This window comes from Schistocerca cancellata, chromosome 4, assembly GCF_023864275.1.
Source record: "Schistocerca cancellata isolate TAMUIC-IGC-003103 chromosome 4, iqSchCanc2.1, whole genome shotgun sequence".
NCBI classification, from domain to species: domain Eukaryota; kingdom Metazoa; phylum Arthropoda; class Insecta; order Orthoptera; family Acrididae; genus Schistocerca; species Schistocerca cancellata.
In genome coordinates, this window is record NC_064629.1 from 302802254 (window position 1) to 302824329 (window position 22076).

At 38.3% G+C, this 22076-nt stretch overlaps 1 protein-coding gene across 1 annotated transcript in view; it reads right to left on the reverse strand.

Annotated features, from left to right (window-relative positions):
• Window positions 1–22076, reverse strand: part of LOC126183191 (proto-oncogene tyrosine-protein kinase ROS) — a 597756-nt gene that overhangs the window by 185238 nt on the left and 390442 nt on the right. The window contains exons 7-10 of the mRNA XM_049924934.1: window positions 14880–15027; window positions 11160–11285; window positions 5659–5965; window positions 5269–5478 (exon numbers count right to left, since the gene is read on the reverse strand). Coding sequence (XP_049780891.1) covers window positions 5269–5478; window positions 5659–5965; window positions 11160–11285; window positions 14880–15027 — 791 coding nt within the window. The remainder of the gene's footprint in view (window positions 1–5268; window positions 5479–5658; window positions 5966–11159; window positions 11286–14879; window positions 15028–22076) is intronic.

The following is a 22076-nucleotide window of genomic DNA, read 5'->3' on the forward strand; positions in this document are numbered from 1 at the left end:
AAAATGCAGAACCAAAAGGGTGGGTGCACTATGGCTCTGAGCACTATGGGACTTAACATCTATGGTCATCAGTCCCCTAGAACTTAGAACTACTTAAACCTAAGTAACCTAAGGACAGCACACAACACCCAGTCATCACAAGGCAGAGAAAATCCCTGACCCCGCCGGGAATCGAACCCGGGAACCCGGGCGCGGGAAGCGAGAACGCTACCGCACGACCACGGGGTGCACTATGCACTAGATCCATGCACATATGTTAGACTAAAGCTTCCTAATACAGGCAGATTACATGTGGTACACTGTCAGTTGGAGCTTGTAATGTCATTATTTTCCCTCCTAGCATACCAATGTGTATTATTTTGTTTGATGGAAAAAAGGTGACAATTCAAATTCACATAAAATATAAGATGGAAGTGTGATTATATCACAAAGTGGTACATAAGTAGCCAGGAAATGGTTTGAATATTGCTGAAGAGATAGTAAAATACAATTTCAAAATAATGTGTTGTATTGTTAAAAGGATATGCATTATTACTGAGGAAGTAGCAAGAAAGTTTTACAAGAGCGTAGAGTAAAAAGAGGCACACTAACACTGAGGAGTAGCAGCTGAAGCTAGAAAGGCATTTGGCTTGTGGTGAGGAAAGGAGGAGTGTAGTAACAGGTCAGGCATTTTGGCTGAAGCAGATAGGACCAGGGAACAATGTTATCTTTGAGTCTGACAGATCCAGCAGAATCCACATCAATAGGGGAAATAGAAGGTACGAGGGCTATCCACAAAGTACATTACGTTTTGGAATTAAAAATAAATAAAGTATTGGAAATTTTTTTATTATACACAGATGAAAGCCACACTTAAATACTACTTTTCTATATAGTTGCCATTTAAATTAAGGCACTTATCGTAGCGATGGACGAGCTTGGAAATTCCTTCGTCGTAAAACTCGGCCGCCTGCGCCTTCAACCACGTGGTTACCTCTTCTTGAAGCTGTGCGTCGTCATCAAAATGCTGCATAGCCAACCACTTCTTCATTGCTGGGAATAAGTGGAAGTCACTTGGTGCCAGGTCGGGACTGTATGGCGGATGAGGAAACAACTCCCACTTAAAAGATTCGAGAACTTCACGAGTGGCATTTGCTGTGTGGGCCAGGGCATTGTCGTGAATCAGCAAGATCTTTGAGCCCAACTTTGCCCTGCGCTTGTTTTGTACTGCTCTTCTGAGGTTGTGCAGAGTTTGGCAATACCTTTGAGAGTTTATTGTAGTGCCACTTTCCAGGAAATCCACAAAAATCACACCTTTTCTGTCCCAAAAGACAGTCGCCATCACCTTCCTTGCCGACATTGTCTGCATGCATTTCTTGGGTTTTTGGGGGGAATTTGTGTGCCCCCACTGCATTGACTGCAATTTTGTCTTGCAGGTCACATGCTTAACCCATGTTTCGTCACCAGTAACGATGCGATCGAGTAATGAGTCGCCATCTTTCTCGTAAGCGTCCAAAAACGTTAAATTTGTGGAAAACTCATAGAGAGTTCCGTTATTGTGAAATTACGGTTTACACGGACCGCGGCATCGACTTTTTCGACAAGTTCGGCAGTCACTATGCTGGGTCTTCCACTTCACTCTTCGTTGCGAACGTTAGTTTGGCCATTTTTAAATTTTATGACTCATTGACGCACTCCACCTTCAGTGATTATGTTGTCCCCATACAATTCACAAAGCTGCCAATAGATTTCTATCGGTGTACAGTTTTTTGCAGTCAGAAACCTTATTAAAGCACGCACTTCACACTTCACGGCATTTTCAATTAACGCTGACATTTCAAACTGTCACAGTAACTCAATGGAGTACAGCACGAATCTCTCACTAGCATGGCAGGATGCCGACTGAGCGGCGGAATGCCATGACACCAAGATGGCCGCACTAGCCCCACCCCTAACGGACACAAACGAAAACGTAATGTACTTTCTGGATAGCCTTCGTATAATTGACATGGATCAGATTAATAAAGAACTATAACAAGAATTTTAGATGAAGAGGAAATGGGCTTAGAAACCCCAAATATTGTAGAGTTTGCAGAAGTGAAAAAGGAACCACAGGAAATTAATTTAAATGATTCACTGCTAGCAGGCATTGATGATTCACAATGAATGGCAGATGATGGTGAGAAACAGTTGGCTCCAGATGTAAAGCCAGATGGGCAAAATGTTTTGCTGCTGAAACTTCCTAGCAGACTAAAACTGTGTGCCTGATCAACACTTGAGCCTGGGACCTTTGCCTTTAGTGGGCAAGTGCTCTACCACATTGTGGTTTTCATCACAAGTTTTCTAATGAAATTCTCTTTACAGCTCAATATACCTATACTTTCTCAGTTCTTTCTTTCTTTCTTTAATTTATCTGATTACGGGCAAGGAGTACAATGGTGTGAACAGTGGACTTAACCTTCCACAAATTTTAAAATAACAATACTTACATTCTCATCCTTTTGTGATAATGCAATTATGTAGATAAAATTCATTTTCATCCTTAGGTTTTTGCCCTAAATATTGTTCTATATATTACAGCTTCTTAGTCTGGCTTTTCCATCTCCTTTACAAGTTGACATATTATAAAATATCTCTAGTCTAAACTTAGACTAATACACTGAACTGCACTCATATCATTTCTTTATAGCTAATTATTCACTCATTTACAGTTACTTTGTTGCATAATTTGCCGCCTTAAATGAAACCTCACTGCACTATTTCACATGCATCAATGGCCCTGGCTGTACAGCTCACAAGAATGCTGTATTGTCAACTTTGCTGAAAGTGAATAGACAGGAACTACATTATAGCCCTGCATCTTGGCAATGTCACAGACCAGCACATCTGAATCTGCCTCACATTTGAAGAATGAGTACACTTTAAAAATCACATCCCTTGTTTGTTTGTGAAAGACTTGGCACCTTCCAGGTGTTTCAGCCATTATGAGAAAACTCACAGAACACACAGGCTACCATGGAAATTGGTCAATCATAGTTCTGTGCACATAAAACACAACAGAATGTTCAAATATGATGGAAATTTACATAGTATGGAATGTAAAAACATACTGAGCACTGACTGGCTAGATGTGCAGCTGTCTACTGTGCACCCGTGGCCCAGGGGCCAGAAATGCTGTCATGGACTATAGTGTTAATATAATAATCAAAAGAACCTGGGAGGAGAGATTTCTTGACTTCTGCAGTATGCTTCAACCATTACATCTTTGCTCCCTTTCCCAACTGAGGATGAGCTTTACAATTTTCAGACATGTGTGGCAGGCACAGGCTTCGAAGCACAGCAAAACTGTAGTAGATTAGTATTGTGTCTTCTGAAGCAAGTAACTTTTTCTTGTGTATCGTTAGTGTCAGGTTGAGAGTCATAAGTTATGTTCCTGAGGGCACTGTGAATTCTGATAGAAGCACCTGCAACTTTGCATAGCTGCTGTAGCGAATGCACTTTTACTAAATTAGATGACACTGGGGCATGACAATATATTAAGCTTTTACCAGATTTGTCTGTGATTTATTTAAGAGTGTAACAGCTTTCCAAGAGTATTATTTTGTCCCACATTCATTCTCAGAGTTCATATGTACATGTGCAAAATGCTCTTAGCTGTCCTGTAAGATCACGTATGTTTCACAGGTGTGGATGGTGTAGTTGCAGTTTGAAGATGCATAACCAAAAAGTTGGGTGTGCTATGTATTAGATCTACACACTGTTGTTAGACTACAGCTTCCTGATACATGCAGTTTACACATAGTACATTGTTGGTTAGAGTTTGAACCATCATTATTTTCTCTTGTAACACATCAATGTGTTTTACTTTGTTTGAGACAAAAAAGGTAACAATTCAAATTCACATAAAATGTGAGAGGGAAGAGCAAATAGGTTACATGTTCTAATGCTGTCTCTGTTTTTGAATTTTTATGTCAGCCTTTCCCCAATGTTATTCAATCTGTATATTGAGCAAGCAGTGAAGGAAACAAAAGAAAATTCGGAGTAGGTATTAAAATCCATGAAGAAGTAATAAAAACTTTGAGGTTCGCCGATGACATTGTAATTCTGTCAGAGACAGTAAAGGACTTGGAAGAGCAGTTGAATGGAATGGATAGTGTCTTGAAAGGAGGATATAAGATGAACATCAACAAAAGCAAAACAAGGATAATGGAATGTAGTCGAATTAAATCGGGTGATGCTGAGGGTATTAGATTAGGAAATGAGACACTTAAAGTAGGAAAGGATTTTTGCTATTTGGGGAGCAAAATAACTGATTATGGTCGAAGTAGAGAGGATATAAAATGTAGACTGGCAATGGGAAGGAAAGCGTTTCTGAAGAAGAGAAATTTGTTAACATCGAGTATAGATTTAAGTGTCAGGAAGTCGTTTCTGAAAGTATTTGTATGGAGTGTAGCCATGTATGGAAGTGAAACATGGACAATAAATAGTTTAGACAAGAAGAGAATAGAAGCTTTCGAAATGTGGTACTGCAGAAGAATCTTATTGGAGGGCAGTGTGGAGGGTAAAAATCGTAGAGGGAGACCAAGAGATGAATACACCAAGCAGATTCAGAAGGATGTAGGTTGCAGTAGGTACTGGGAGATGAAGAAGCTTGCACAGGATAGAGTAGCATGGAGAGCTGCATCAAACCAGTCTCAGGACTGAAGACCACAACAACAACAACAACAACAATGTCAGATTGTTAATGATTCCATACAATCTCAGCATATATACAAAGTCTCTCCTTCCCTCCCTCCCTCCCCTCCCCCCCCCCTCTCTCTCTTTCTCTGTCTGTTACACACACACACACACACACACACACACACACACACGAACACACACACACAACCACACATACACACACACAACCACACATACACACACACACACACACACACACACACACACACACACACACACACACGTCGTGTGTGCACATGTGTACCTACCACACCTCTGCCTCCTGTATCCTGCCCCCCATGCACACACAAACATATACAAAAAATTTATTTCATGTGTAAGATGCTTCTTACTGTCCTCTGTCTGACAGATAGAATAATTACTTCACTCATATATTTACTTAACTATAGATTTTAAAAATTCTTTTTGCCAAACACATGTAGTTCGTGCCTGAAAAACTGTTTTATGTTATATCGTGTCAGTATCAATACATCCCTGGATTCAACTGATCTTCACTTCATAGTACATCCATAATGCCTGAGTTTACTTACTTGTGTATCTTAAACTTACCCGTCTATCCTTACAGATGTAACTGTGTTTTGAGTTTTATTTGCCACCAACAAATGGAAATTAGTGTGGTCAACTGTGAAAGCCCCCAAGTAATGATCCTCTAGAATAATGTCAGGCCGTGTTTCATGTTTAACTCCATTGCTGATATTAGCAAGATCTAATCGGTACAAACCAGATTTTGAAGTACCTTTTATCACCCAGAATAAATATCTGAAAAGTTAAAACAGACATAATATAATTTATTGTAAAACATGGAAATCACTCGAAAAATAAAAAAAATTTGAACAAATTCTTGATTTACCACATGTAATGCACACTGTTAATAATTTACACTAGGGTCCTTTATTAATTGTAAAGTTTTATTTGTAATTTCCTGACATGGACACGTACCCATTGTAAGGATCAACTTCAATATGATGTGGTTTAGTAAAAAAGCCAGCAACTGCAATGGTAAGGCTTCGACCATCCAAACTGCACCGTGCAATTTGCCATCGTTTTCTTGGTGAGTCTGATATCTCTGCTAGCATGTACAACTGATCATTTAGCCAGTCCACACTCAGATCCCATGGCATAAAGCCTGTATGAGCATGAGTTAGAATAGTAACTGGTGAATCATAATGAGAAATCGATGTCCTCAAAACATAGCCTTCAGAATCAGACACAAACAGCAATCTCTTCCATGTGTGAACTGCTATCCCTGTATAAAGAAAAACATTATCACTGTAGCAAAAATAACTGACATGAGATAAATTAGTTTATATGTAGGCCTAATTAGACATGAATTACATGTCAACAACCAGAAAAACTGCACTGTGTGCAACAGAGATGACCGTCTTGGGTAAGACAGCCTGCATCCAGTGGAGGAACAAAAGATCCTGAGAGACATCTGGAACACAAAAAATAACGTGAAGTCTGGATACATAGATCAAGGCAGGAACTGTATAAGACTGGTGAAGCAGTTTCAAGCATGACACAGAAGAGAAGACTGAGGTTTGCTGGGCACACCATGAGGATGGAGCACATGTTGACCAAGACAATATGGAATACAACAAGCTTAACAGTGAACAACAGAGGAAAGAAGTGAGGGAGGGATCAGAGAAAATTGGAGTAAGCAAAAAAATCCATATGCATGAGTGTACAATATATCCAGCTATAGGAATACTGTGATTGGTCATAGGTGGACTGATGCCATAATCAAAATTAAGATCACTGATGCAAAGAAAACCTGGTGGAGCAAGAGAATGAACAGGTACTGGGAAGAAAAAAACATACTAAACAAGTCATCCATTACCCTACAGGGTTGAAAGAAACTGAAGAAATATACTAGATAGTATTGCTTTCTGCAAATATGCTACATATCAGCAGAAAAGCAACCATGAGTAATTTATATCACCATATGACAGCACTGGCCACACAAATATATTCACATAAGAGAAAGATATCATCCATGCATGTTACACTGGACAAGTAATAATAAAATTTCCAGTGACTTGTGTGATGTTACCATGTTTCGTGATTAGTGGGGACTTATTTTCTGGTCATCTTTCCATATACTAGGTTTTTTCATATGAAATTTGCAATCCAGTTTTCTGTGCAATTTTGTGTAGTTTTTCAACTGCATGAATCACTTCTTTCCTGTTTTTTTCTGATAATAGCAATATCGTCTGTGAAGGCAAGGCATTTTACTTTAGTACAGTTTCCTTTTCTGAAACCAATTTGGACACCTTTTACACAAGGTTCCCATTCTCTAATGATCTCTTCTAGAACAATATTGAAAAGAATCAGGGACGATTCATATCCCCTACTGTACTCCCATTCTAATTTCAAAGGGTTCCAATATCTCACTGATGAATTTCACTTTGGAAGTTGTTCTTGTAAGTGTCTGTTCTATGATTTTCTGGGTCTTTTGGTTGATTCCAAATTCTCCATAGTTTTAAAGAGGGTTTCAACATCTATTAAGTCATAAGCTTTCCAGTAATTGATGAATGTAGTTACTATATCCCTGCATTTTCTCATTTGTAGTAGCATCTTTAGGCTCCAGATCTGTTCCATACATGATCACTCTTTTCTGAATCCAGCCTGGTATTCACCAATTAGTGGATTCTCCTGGGGCTCTATTCTGTTTAGAAGAGCTTTGGAGAGGATTTTGTACACCACTGGGAGCAGAGAGATTCCTCTGTAGTTGTTGGTGTCAATCTTGTCACCCTTTTTGTGTAACGGATGGATCAGAGCACATTTCTGTCTTCTGGTATTTCCTCTGTCTCCCATATATCTGAGATTAGCTGATGAAGTTTCTGTGTCAGTGTAGAGTTCTGTGATAATCCCATCTTCTGGTGCTTTGTTGTTCTTGAGCTGCTTGACTATCACCGTAATTTCTGTGAGATGTGGGGCTTTCGAGTCCAGGTGTGTGAATACCAGGGGTATGAAGTCAAATTTTTCCTGTTGTGGTTCACAGTTAAGAAAGGTGCAGAAACACTGTGCTAATGTTTTGCAGTTGTTTTTTGAGTTGGTTTCCAACAAGCTGTTGGGTCTTTTGAAGCACCGATTGGATGCTTGGTATTCATGAAGATTTTCTCTAAATGTCATGTAGAAATTTCTTGTATTATTTTTGTCAAAATCCTGTTGGATTCCATGGAGTCTATTGTTGTCATATACTCATTTTTCTTTTCGAATCAACATTGCAGTCCGTTTAAGAGTTCTAAGAAAGATGTCCCAGTTTTCCTTGGTTTTGTGGCTGTTGAATTTTTTCCAGGCTGTTATTCGATTGTCTATTGCCTGATCAAGACTGTGTTCCACCAGTGGTGTTTTCTGATGGGAGGGGGTTGTCCTAGTTTCATGGCTTCCTGAATATTCCTTGTTAGTTTCTTCCAGTCTATTGATTTTTCCTGATTAATTTGTTTGATGATTTGTGCTTTGTTGAGTTTCAGAAATTCTGGATCTGGCTTCGTGTTTTTGGGTGGATATTTTTTCCTTCTATTTGGTTGAAAATTTGTCTTTATTTGTAGGAGATGATGGTCTGATTCAAAAGTGCCTTTATAAGATCTGACACTTACAATTTCTTTCATATTTTCCTTGGAAATCACAACGCAATCAATTTGGTATTCACACTGCTTCAGATTGGGAGATCTCCATGTGGTTAGCTTGTGTGTAGGTTTTTGGAATTGGGTGCTCTTAACTTTAAATCCAAAGTTCCTGCAGAAGTTAATTAGTTTCTCACTGTTCTTGTTGGTACATTTGTGTCTGGTATAAGGGCCTGTTACATCTCCGAATTTTCTCTTTTTTCCTAGCTGTACATTAAAATTGCCCAACAGGATTTTCACATGGGGCTTTGGTATTTTGTTGGTTTCTTCTTCCAGAGTTTCCCAGAAACTACCCATGGCTTCAGGATCAGTTTGTTATGTTGATTTGTAAGATCATGTACATTGATTAGAGTGTAAGCTTTATTAGCTGATTTCACTGAAAGTAATGAGATTCTTTTATTGGGAGAGGTGAAGTCGATAACTGAGTAAAGTGCTGAGTTGTGTATGGTGAATCCGGTTCCCAGGAGTGGTAGTTTGTAGTTTGTCTCTAACTTTTATGGCAGGCTTACCCTTGTAGATTCTGAATTTCTCTGTGTTGAAATGTCCTTTGTCAGTAAATCTAGTCTCTTAGTGTGCAGTGATTTTTATGTCAATTTTTTGAAGGGTGTTAGTGAGATCTTCTAATTTGCCTGTTTTGGTAAGAGTGTTTACATTAATTGTGCCAATAAAATTCTTATGTTTAGTCTTGAGAGAGTTCAGAGTTCTTGAGGAGCTCCTATTCTTTCCTGCATGGTTTCTCTGAGACCCCCCCCCCCCCCCCCAGAATATGATAATCAGGTGAGTCTAGTCTATTGACTAGTGTCTGAGTGCCTGGAGTAGTGATTCGATGATTGTCTTTTCCATCATGCATTCAAGTTGAATTTCAGGTTTTGTGGTGATTGCGACTGAGATCATATGTATATGACTCAATTTTTGAGTTCGAGAAGACTTTAGTGCAGCTGCCTCAACTAGAGGAACAGACGCTGACCAGTGGCTGTTGGATCCCAAACAGATGCCAGTGGGTTTGTGATGTTTGTTAGTTTTTGGTCTGCCCTGGGTATTTCATTTCCCCAGTACCACTTATATCTAGGAGGCTTACCCCATCCGCCACCCAGGAAGGCGCCCAATAGGGGTACTAACTAACCCACCATACTTCTCTTTTTGTTAAAGATTTCATTTTTCCGTGCATGTCTTCCAATTTTCAGTTGTTTCCTAATTCTTCTAATTGCTCACACTGTTCCCTCATTCAATCCTCTCTAGACTGGTAAGTTAACCTTCTTAGTTTATTGTTCAGTTTTCTGTACTGGCTTCTGGCTTCATCCAAATTGTCATTTTTTTCATTTCCTGTGTTCATCCATTTTATCCAATAAACTTCCTATTATCCACTCTTTCCTGTTCCTTGTTTTTTTTTTTCACTTTTCCAATTTTTATCTCTAATCCTTCCAACATTCAATTTTTAATTTAATTTAATTAAAGCAATTATGAAAAGACAGCACACTAATGGTGCAGTGAAAATGAATGAGAAGCCAAGACTAAACATAACCACAGAATATATGTGTAGGAGAAAGAAGTATTTCAGGGCTTACACAAAACAGCACATGTAACTGCTTCCACCCACACAGTTTCAAGCATATGGAGTAAAATTGGCTAAATGTTCATGTCAGGATTGAGGTTATTGAGGGAGAATGTTAGAAGGCATTACTGAGTAGCAACTGACTGATGGTATGAATAACTTTTAATTAACAGGTCTGTACAATTGAGTAAAATAGGAATAGAAGAATCGCATGCATCATCATAAATATTAATTCTAAATACATATTTTTATGACTTCCAATGTTATAGGGAAATTTATGATGGGGCTGAGACCAATGGTTGAAATGCAAATACTGCTAATGGTTGATATCTCTGATATGCACTGAGATCTCAATGGAACTACCACACACTGAGATCTCAATGGAACTACCAGAGAGAGTGTACAACATTAAGAAGTTAAACACATCAATTCATGAAGTGTGTAAGTTTAATACTCAAGATAAGTAGGGGCATTGAGAATAAAGATTATTACAAGAAACCTAAGAAAAGGACTGATCATGGCAGATAAATTTCTAAGTTGAGCTACAACTGAAAATGGTACGTAATTTGTCCAACACACTCGAGATTTTCAAAATTATTTGCAGAGGTAGATCATAATATTCACAACACAATGTGATCCAAAACACAGATATTGGCCTTAATCAATAATAATCTCAGACATACATTCTGTATACTTTCTTGTAGTCTTTAGACAACAAGAATAATAGATTTTAAGAGACACTTTCACTACTATTCATGGCTTTAGTGGAAGAAGAATTGGAACAATAGCATAATGCATCTACTCACTCTAGAATAACTCTGAATGTCAACCCATGTAACATTTTTATGCTTGTTGATGCCACATTAAATGTTTCATATCATGATTTTGTATTGTGTAACTGTAATTTTTGTTTTCACAACAAAAAATATCTGAGTAACAATTGAGCTTATATTATTAATAGAGTACAGCAACTAAAATAACTGACTGAAAATTTCTACGTGATGGGAAGTTGTAAGTACACTAAGCATTCAAAATATAAAATAATTATTTTACAGTATTTTAAAATTTTTGTTGGTGAACCTCATGCAGACACATGGCATATAATAATTAACTTTTCCTCTGATCATCCTCTAAGCAAGTAACTGTGTAATAACTGTTTTAGAACTGTGATTCATAGATTCTGCTTACTTCTATTAATAAAAATGCATAACAACAGAAGGTAAGTAAGGTACATTATTTCACATTCACTGTTGATTTACCCTTAATTTTCTCTTTTGTCTTATAAATGACAACAGGTTCATCCACCATATCTCTTGACTGCCTTATAATAGCATCTTCAGCTGCAAGAATAAGTACTGGCTGCACTGTTGTGCTGCTGTCATTTACTGAAAAAAATTGAAAATTAAGAAATATGAATAACTATACATAAAATTCATTAAATGTCTCTGAAAAATGGGCAACAAAATATAAATAACCTTTTAAAACTAGGAAAACATATCACACAGTGGGATAAGATTTCTTTCTCTTCACAGGCAAACAGAACCCATTTTACTATCTGTTTGCTTTCACATGTGATATTGTTTCTACATATTCTGCTCTTGATTATGTTTCATACTCAAGCATATTTATACAAGGTTTTTTTAGCCATCAAACTGCTGCTCAGACTAATAAGCATGCAGTTCATAAAATACAATTAGTGACAAAACAGGAAGGAAAATTATACTCCATATGGCAAAAAAAAATCCCTGACAGCTGGTAGCACTGTTGTCAGTTTTCAACTGTTAATCTCAAGAGGCAGTTGGTGTGTTAAAGTCATCTATTGAACTGTTTCTAAACCGAGTTTTTTCCAAAGAGACATATACAAAATTTCTGTATATGACTGGCTGCTGCAGAAGCATGAAGCAGCCATGCCAAGATCGCTTAAACTGTCTGGAATTACTTTCACTGTACAGACTGTAATTGTACCCAGAACACTGAATCCAAATGCACTGAATTTTGTGATTGAAGAACACGATAACAGTGATATGGAATTATGACAATTTAAGTGATCACTCTGCAATATTTGTGCACAATACATGAAAACCTCTCGCACTGCCCACTTCATTTTGCAAACTGCTTACTGGACATTTCAAGATGGATTCATGAATGTGTGTGATGAAATGCTCTGATAATTTATCTGAGGCAGTTTGGATCACCACCCATAGTTCCCACATACAAAAGTGTTTTCTGTTGGGTGTATCCAAACTCACCTTATACATTCTACAAGGAAGATATTTTGTGACACTGCGACTAATAGGATAGTTTCTATGATCTGCATTCAGTCTCTTGATATAATTCATCAAGGTAATTCATCAAGCCAAACTAAAGTTTTCTGGGCACAAAAATGTGCAATAAGAGTTATATGTGATGTGAACTCAAGAACATTCTGCAGACGCCTGTTTAGGGAACTAGGGATACTAACTATTGCTTCCCAATATATTATTCCTTAATCAAATTTGTCATTAAAAATATATCAATTTTTCAAATTGGCAGCTCAGTTCATGGAATTAATACTATAAATACAAATAATCTTTACGAGGATTTAAAGTCACTTACTCTTGTAAAAAAGGTGTCATTATTCAGGAACACACATTTTCAATAACTTGCCGGCAGCCATAAAAAGCTTAACAACCAATGAAATTCAGTTTAAGAGAAGCCTTAAAGATTTATTGGTGGCCAATTCCTTCTACTCTATTGATGAATTTCTATATATATACACTACCATCTAACTTTTGCACCATTTCAGTGCAATAATGTGTTCATTGTACATAAGTATTGTAGTAGTACTATTATATGTTTATTACCTTACAAATAAGAAAAACATTTTTTCTTAAATTTTAATTTCAGTGCATTAATGCATTCTTAATAAATGAGTGTTGTAAAATGTTCCTTTCATATAGCGTTCATTAAAAAAAATGATGATCATTCCACTTGGGACCTGTGGAAGGTACATTAACTTATTTGTTTTAGTTGTAAATATTTGTCATGTATTATTGTTTTTCTGACATGTTCAAATGTGTGTGAAATCTTATGGGACTTAACTGTTAAGGTCATCAGTCCCTAAGCTTACACATTACTTAACCTAAATTATCCTAAGGACAAACACACACACCCATGCCCAAGGGAGGACTCCAACCTCCATTGGGACCAGCCGCACAGTCCATGACTGCAGCGCCTTAGACCACTCAGCTAATGTCGTGCGGCTTTCTGACATGTTCCACATCCTGGAGGACCTCCTCACTATGGATCAATTGGAATGAAAGTAAATCTAATCTAATCTAATCTAATCAGTGATCCTTTAAACTGTATAGTGCCTAAAAAATAAGTGTGCAGGTTACGATGCTTCTGCACACAGGTCCTGTGGTCAACCCAATACTTACAGAACAAGGATTACCTACTGGCTGGCTTACACTAATAGCATGCATCTGCATTTGAATCTCTTATGTATCACTGTACATAACCTTGCTGAAACTGATGTGCAAATAAGGAGAGAGTTGCCATAAAGTGGACTGTTACCATCATGGACATCAGGTAGTGGTGTAACTGGACACAGGATAATTCACTGGGGATCTCATTTACATTTGGTTTTCTGAGAATGGAGATACCAGCAAATTTAGGACCTATTGACTGTTCTACTCTTTACTCCCAGGGTACGATCTCTCTGGGTACCTCAGATCTTATCGAAATGATCATATCATATCATATTTTCAAATTGGCTGCTGCAGTGACTACAGAGACAAAAGTGGCAGATCCTTGAAATGTAACACACTTTTATAACCAGTCAGACATGGTAATCAGTACACATTATGTTGCTTAGAATGCATGGAAAGGCAAAGTGATACCTACTCGCTTAATTTGAAACAATCTTATTCACGCCTTCAGTACCCAATTATTTTTGTACTTATGGATGTACTGCTGACTATAAATGACTAACTGTTACATTATCCAAGCATAACTGTGTTAAAAAAATTTCAATGATTTAATCTGATTTGGAAGGGAAATCCCAGACATTCCTTCAATAAAATCATCTCGTTGTACTGGCTATATCCATTCCCCTTAATTATAATTGTTATAGCTCCCTGCAATTGGCTCAAACTCCAAACACAGTGTTTCATCAGGCTTGCTTACACACACACACACACAAACACAAACACAAACACACACACACACACACACACACACACACAAAACACTCTGTTAGTAAAAACAATTTAAAAATCTAGAAGCATATACAAATATTATCCATTATGACGATATTAAGCAATGCAAAATGTACGAGCATGTGCTTAAAAGTAATGCCACAGAATTTTTTATGTGAAAAGTCTTAAGGCTTTTTAAATAAAACAGATGTTATGAACATTCTACATCTTTATTCCTCATGCCTGGAAATTTATTTCTCAACGCAGTCTCCCAGGGATGAACACATTTCTTCCAACAAGAAACTAGTTTGTTGGAACACTGTAGAATGTTTGACTCTGTTGACAGAGACACAAGCTCACCTCTGCTTGCACTGCTTCGTCACTATCAAAGTGAAGTCCTCGAAGATGTTCATTAAGTTTTGATGACAGTGAACCCAAGGCATCAGATTATTGCAGATGTTGCAGCACTCATGTGTGATCTGGCATTGTCATGATGAGGGAGAGGGTGCTCCATGTATGGAGGAACTTTCGGAATTTGAAACCTGATTACAACATTCTGTTTCTCATGTGCCAACAGAGTTACATTACACACCACCATGTTACACACTACAATTCGGAGTCCTTTAGTGGCAGAGGGCTGCAAAAAATATGAAGTATAAAAATGTAGAATGTTAGTAGCCTTTGTCTCATTTTAAAATCTTTAAGCATTTTCACATAAAAAATTCAAAGGCCTTACTTTTCACCATGCCTTCATATACAGGAGCTCTGTAATCTTTTTTGTCAGTAACAAAATTCACATACCTTTCTGCTCCGGAGGAGTCGTTACAAAAGTGGAAACTGAAGGTCCTTGACCAACAGAGTTTCTCATTGCGACAGATAAACTGTATGTCTTGTTTGCCTCAACATTTGTAAACATATATGATCCAGTCTGTTCTGATGCAGGCACATCCTATAGAAACAGGCAGTAAGCACCAGAAACTTTAAGACACATAATACAGACAAAGGTTTCCAAAATACTAATTAATGGAAGCCCAAAATGAGAAACATATAACATAACATAGAATGAAGGAGAATAAACAGATCTCTCTCTCTCTCTCTCTCTCTCTCTCTCTCTCTCTCTCTTTTTATTTGACCCTCTCTCTCTCCCCCTCTCCATTTTATGTCCTACTTTCATTTTCTTTATGTACATTACAACACTGAAACTGTAACATAGATCCTTACACTTGCATTAAATGATAGTCATATTATAGTAGACATTTCATGCAACCACTGAAAATAGGAAAAATAAAGTACATATATATAAACACATGCACACAGACACACACACAAACACACACACACACACACACACACACCGAGGTGACAAAAGTCATGAGATACCTCCTAATATTGTGCTGGACCTCCTTTTGTCCAGCACAGAGCAGCATAGAGGAGCAATTTGATTTGGCATGGACTCAACACGCCGTTGGTAGTCCCATGCAGAAATATTGAGACATGCGGCTCTACAGCCAGATTTTGTGCACAAACTGACCTCTTGATTATGTCCCAGATACGTTAGATGGGATTTATGTTAGGCAATCTGGGAGGTCAATCATTATCTCAAACTGTCCAGAACGTTTTTCAAATGAATTGTGAGCAATTGTGGCCTGGTGACATGTCTATGAATTGTTGCAAATGGTCTCCAAATTGCCAAACATAACTATTTCCAGTCAATAATTGGTTCAATTGGACCAGAGGACCCAGTCCATTCCATGTAAATACAGCCAACACAATTATGGAACCACCACCAGCTTGCACTGTGCCTTGTTGACAACTTGGGTCCATGGCATTTTGTGAGCTGCGCCACAGTCGAACCCCACCATCAACTCTTGCCAACTGAAATCAGGAATCATCTGACCAAACCACAGTTTTCCAGTCATCTAGGGTCCAACCAATATGGTCAGGAGCCCAGAAGAGCTGCTGCAGGTGATGTCAAGATGTTAGCAAAGGCACTTGCATTGGTCATCTGCTGCCATAGGCCATTAATGCCAAATTCTGCCTCACTGTCATAACAGATGCATTCGTTGTATGTCTCACATGGATTTCTGTGGTTATTTCATGCAGTGCTGCTTGTATGTTAGCACTGACAACTCTATGCAAATGCTCCTGCTCTTGGTCATAAGTGAAGCTGTTGGCCACTGCATTGTTCGCGGTGAGAGGTAATGCCTGAAATCTGGTATTCTGGGCACATTCTTGGCACTTTGGATCTTGGAATATTGAATTTCCTAACCATTTCTGAAATGGAATGCCCCATGCATCTAGCTCCAACTACCATTCCGCATTCAAAGTCTGTTAATTCCTGTCATGAGGCCATAATCATGGTGGAAAACTTTTCACATGCATCACCTAAGTACAAATAACAGATCTGCCAATGCACTGCTCGTTTATACTGTGTGTACGTGATACTACCACTGTCTGTATATGTAATATATTACTATTCCATGTCCTTTGTCACCTCAGTGTGTATAATTATTTGAATGATGTTAGTTTTTCAAGCTGCTTATTAGAGAAGGAAAGAGGCATGCATTAAGGACAGGTGCTAAATGAATGAAGAATGGTAGTTATAAAGTCAGAAAGTGGAACAAATAATGTTTTACACATAGGCAGCAGTATAAACATGGTATCTATCACGGGTTAGTAATATTCTTCACTGCCAGGAAACACAATCATAAGTGAAAATAACACTCTCATGTATAAGTTGAAGAGGACGACTAAAACATGTTCACAGTTAAGAACTAAAAGTACCTCACAGTGCAAAATTCTGTACCAGAAAAATCACTGCAGCATGACCACAACAAGATAAATTTACATAAAAATAATTGCTTATGATTCCCATGTATTATTTTAACCTTCATTTATTTAGATTGCAAAAAAACCATTTTTTTCTACACAAATCAAAAATAGTTTAGCATCACCCTGGTTTCCAGAACTCCTGAAGATAGATGTTGGCTGTGGATATTGTATGACAGACACAGTCCCTTTGACTGTTCAGTGATGTTACTAAACTTGCCCAAAGATGTAAACAACCATGCATGAGCACCTATTAAATGGAGGGGGTCTGACAGCCAACCAGTTCCAGTCATTCCACCAGGAAGGAGGTACACAGCTCATGTTGTCTGTGAAGGTAAAGACCGCAGTACGATCACATCCGCATTGTTACTTTGTGCCAGGAAGGGCTCTCAACAAGGGAAGTGTCCACGTGTCTTGGAGTGAACCAAAGTGATGTTGTTCGAACATGGAGGAGATACAGAGAAACAGGAACTGTCGATGACACATCTCGTTCAGGCCGCCCAAGGGCTACTTCTTCAGTGGATGACCGCTACCTACGGATTATGGCTCGGAGGAACCCTGACAGCAATACCGTCATGTTGAATAATGGTTTTCGTGCAACCACTGGACATCATGTTATGACTCAAGCTGTGCGCAATAGGCTGCATGATGCGCAACTTCACTCCTGACATCCATAGCGAGGTCCATCTTTGCAACCACGACACCATGCAGTGCAGTACAGATGAACCCAACAATATGCCAAATGGCAGGTCAGGATTGGCATCACATTCTCTTCACTGATGAGTGTCGCACAATCATCGGAAATGTGTTTGGAGGCAACCCGGTCAGGCTCAATGCCTTAGACACACTGTCCAGTGAGTGCAGCAAGGAGGAGGTTCCCTGCTCTTTTGGGGTGGCATTATGTGGGGCTGATGAATGGCACTGGTGGTCATGGAAGGTGCCGTAATGGCTGTATGATACATGGATGCCATCCTCCGATCAATAGTGAAACCATATCAGCAGCATATTGGCAAGGCATTCGTCTTCATGGATGATAATTCATGCCCCCATCATGCACATCTTGTGAATGACTTCCTTCAGGATAACGACATCATTTGACTAGAGTGTCCAGCATGTTCTCCAGACATGAACCCTATCAAACACACCTGAGATAGATTGAAAAGGTCTGTTTATGGATGATGTGACCCACCAACCACTCTGAGGGATCCACACCGAATCACTGTTAAGGAGTGGGACAATCTGGAAAAACAGTGCCTTGATGAACTTGTGGATAGTATGCCATGATGAATACAGGCATGCATCAATGCAAGAGGATGTGCTACTGAGTACTAGAGGTACCGCTGTGTTCAGTAATCTGGACCTCCACCTCCGAAGGTCTCACTGTATGGAGGTAAAACATGGAATGTGTGGTTCTCATAAGCAATAAAAAGGGTGCAAATAATGTTTATGTTGATCTCTATTCCAATTTTCTGTACAGGTTCTGGAACTCTGAGAACTGAGGTGATGCAAAACTTTTTTTGATGTCAGTATTTTTTCCCCACTACTGATTCACAGCCTACCTGGCACCCTAAGCTTTATCATTATTACTTGTTTACAATGCAAATGCTTGCTATTTCGTTTTCAACTATATTCTTACTCTTTTCATTTTTCAGTCTGTAATAAGTAAGTAAAACTATTTTGTCACAGACATAAAAGACTGTTGTGATTGGCAAGCTTTTGGAACTAGTGGCTCCTTCTTCAGGCAGAAGGGTTGATGGGGAAGGAAGAAGGGTGAAGGAAAAGGACTGGAGAGATCTAGGAAAAGGGGTAGATTTTGGAAAAGTCACCCAGAACAGCAGGTCAGGGGACACTTACCGTATGGGATGAGAAGGAAAGACTGGTTGTTGGGGACTGCATCCGAAGAGATTTGAAAACCTGAGAGCTTAAAGGTGGAAGACAGGGTAATATGCAAGACAGAGAGTACTACTAAAACATCATGTACGAGTTAATAAGAGTGAGAAGTTAAGTGCAGTGTACTTGACACAGGTGGGAGGGGGCGATGAAAAATAGACAGGAAAGACAACGAAAGATGTAGAAAACTAAAATGGAGTGAAGCAAAGAGAAATTACAGTGAAGAAAAGCTGAGACAAAAGAAATTAATGAAAATTAAGGCCAGTAGTGTGGCGAGAACCAAGGACATGTTGTAGCGCTAGTTCTCTTGTGGAGTTCTAAGAGACTGGTGTCTGGGGGAAGAATCCAGATGGCGAGTGTGGTGAAACAGGTGCCGAGGTCACAAATGTCATGTTGTAGAGCATTCTCTGCAACAAGATATTGCAAGTTGCCATTATATACCCTCTGCCTATGCCCATTCATCCTAATTGATAAATTGGTGGTAGTCATGTTGACGTAGAAGGCTGAACAGTGTTTACATAATAGCTGGTATATGACGTGTTGTCTCGCAGGTGGCTCTCCCTTTGACAGTACATGTTATGCCACCTGCGAAACAACATGTTATATACTAGCTATTATGTAAACACTGTTCAGCCTTCTACATCAGCATGACTACCACCAAATTGTCAATTAGGATGAATGGGCACAGGTAGAGGGTATATACTGGCAACTTGCAATATCTTGTTGCAGAGCATGCTCTTCAACATGACATTCATGACCTCAACACCTGTTTCACAATGCGCGCCATTTGGATTCTTCCCCCAGACACCAATTTCTCAGAACTCCGCAAGGGAACTAGCACTACAACATGTCCTTGTTCTTGCCACCCACCTGGCCTTAATTTACGTTAATTTCTTCCGTCTCAGCTTTTCTTCACTGTAACTACTCTTTGCTTCACTCCGTTTTAGTTTTCTACATCTTTCATTGTCTTTCCTGTATGTTTTTCACTGTCCCCTCCCACCTCTGTTATGTACAATGCACTTAGATTCTCACTCTTATTAACTCATTCATGATGTTTTAGTAGTAATTTCTGTCTTGCATATTACCCTATCTTCCACCTTTAAGCTCTCAGTTTTTCAAATCACGTCCGATGCAGTCCCCGAAAATGTCTTTCTTCCACATACAATGCGGTAAGTCTCCTCTCACTTGCAGTTCTGGGTGACTTTTCCAAATTCTACCCCTTTTGCTAGACCTCTCCAATCCTTTCTTTTCCTTCACCCTTCTTCCTTCCCCTTCAACCCTTCTGCCTGAAGAAGCCACTGGCTCCGAAAGCTTGCCAATCACAACAGTCTTTTACGTGAGTGTATTGCTGCACTTGGTGAGTTAATCTATCCAATTAATTTTATCAATAATTGATTGTTTTCATTGTTATAAAGGTGTTTTGTGGATTACAGAAATTTTGAATTAACATCATTATGTGAAATGCCATGTTTCTTTCATAATTCAATTATTGATTAATGTTCACAAAACACATGCCTCACCGATTTTTGTAACCCGTATGTTTTTCACAGTATGCATGACTTCAGACCTTGTTGCATGTCTTACTTTTTTAACTTTTTTGAACAGGGTATTAGACTGTACAATAAGAAGGCAATTTCTGCAGCAACAGGATGTTTTAATATTTTTTATTGTGCAGCATCAAAATTTCTTCCTGTTCCTTTAACAGATAGATGGTCAGAAGGATGATTTCCCATTTTACCCTTTGTGACCTAATTTTATATTTTGATCCCTACTATAGTCATATATGGGGGGCTGAAGGTTCCATGACACCCTGTTGTGAATCATACAGGTCTACCAGCATTCATATTGCTCCTTTGTAAATGTTGAATGTTCTCTGTGAACCCTACTTGTCACTGATCTTGCATACTTGAGCACAATCCCCATAAAGATGCTACAAAAACATTATAATCAACGTCTCTTTTAGGAAATTACAGTACCCAAGTACCTTAGCTAGAGTTAAAACTACCATGAGATACCATACACTAACATAAGTAGGTGTAGACTGTGGTAGTTTTGCAAGTACCTTTCATCAGTTAAGGTCATAACTGCATTACCTGTATGTTAGGTTTGTTGCATACTAATCAGGTGTTCCCTCAGTTTGATCACTTTATCTGCATATGCTATCAGTGTCTTACTAGATTCCCCTAGAAACCGGAAATGGTGAACCATCAACAGAAGCTTTGAACTATCAAGAAACTGAGTATAGATATGCACATGCATGTGTAACCTATGGAACATTTTTGTTCTACATAGCTATCCTCCTGCCCGGTAATTAAAAATAATGGTATTTATAGCAAAACTGAAACTGTTATTGTTTGATTCAGGTTTTATTCAAAAATGGTTGATTTCTAACATGAAACAGAGTGTTGTTCTGGTAAAAATAAAAAATACAGGCTTATCATACAGCACTAGAAAATGCAATTTTCTAAAAAACAAAACAGATAAAAAAGAAAAAAACATCACTTCAATACTCCCATGAAAAAATATAAAACATGTTTCTGTTATTCATAAACAATTTCTGTACTTATCAACAATAACAGGAAACTCTAGCCTTGCTGTTCTATTGAGGACAAAATAACAACAATAATTATATAGCTTTTTATGTTTGTGGATGTAAACTGTATTTGCAGCAAAAGTAACTGCCTTGATTACCTAAAAGTGCAAAAGTTACATGATCTACTAATTTTTATTACTTGTAAAATGCAACTGATATTTTGCAAGGATATAAAATACACAACGGACTAACACTCAATGCTGTGCAGTTCTAATTATGTGCAAAAGAAATAAACAACAAAGAAAATTCATCAGTTTCCAGTTTCTCTTCACACATTTGTTTATGTTTCATTCCCCACCAATGCTACCAAAACTATTGATAATCCTACCATTTACTATATCACTTATGTACTGTACCAAAGCTACCAAACTATAGTTTTGGTAGATGAACTAGTTTTGGTAGAGTGCAACTCTAATGTCAGCAATGAACAAATGGTTGTCACTTGCTTTATCTATCTCATATGCTCGCACCTTCATTAACAGTCTGCTGTGGGACACTGAATCAAATACGTTTTGGAAATCTAGGAATATGGAATCCATCAGTTGTCCTTCGACCAAGTAGTACTGTGTGAGAAAGAGCCAGTTGAATTTCACACAAGTGATGCTTTCTAAGACATGCTGATTTGTGGACAGAAGGTTTTCTGTCTCAAGGAAATGTATTATATTTGAACTGAGAATGTGTTTACG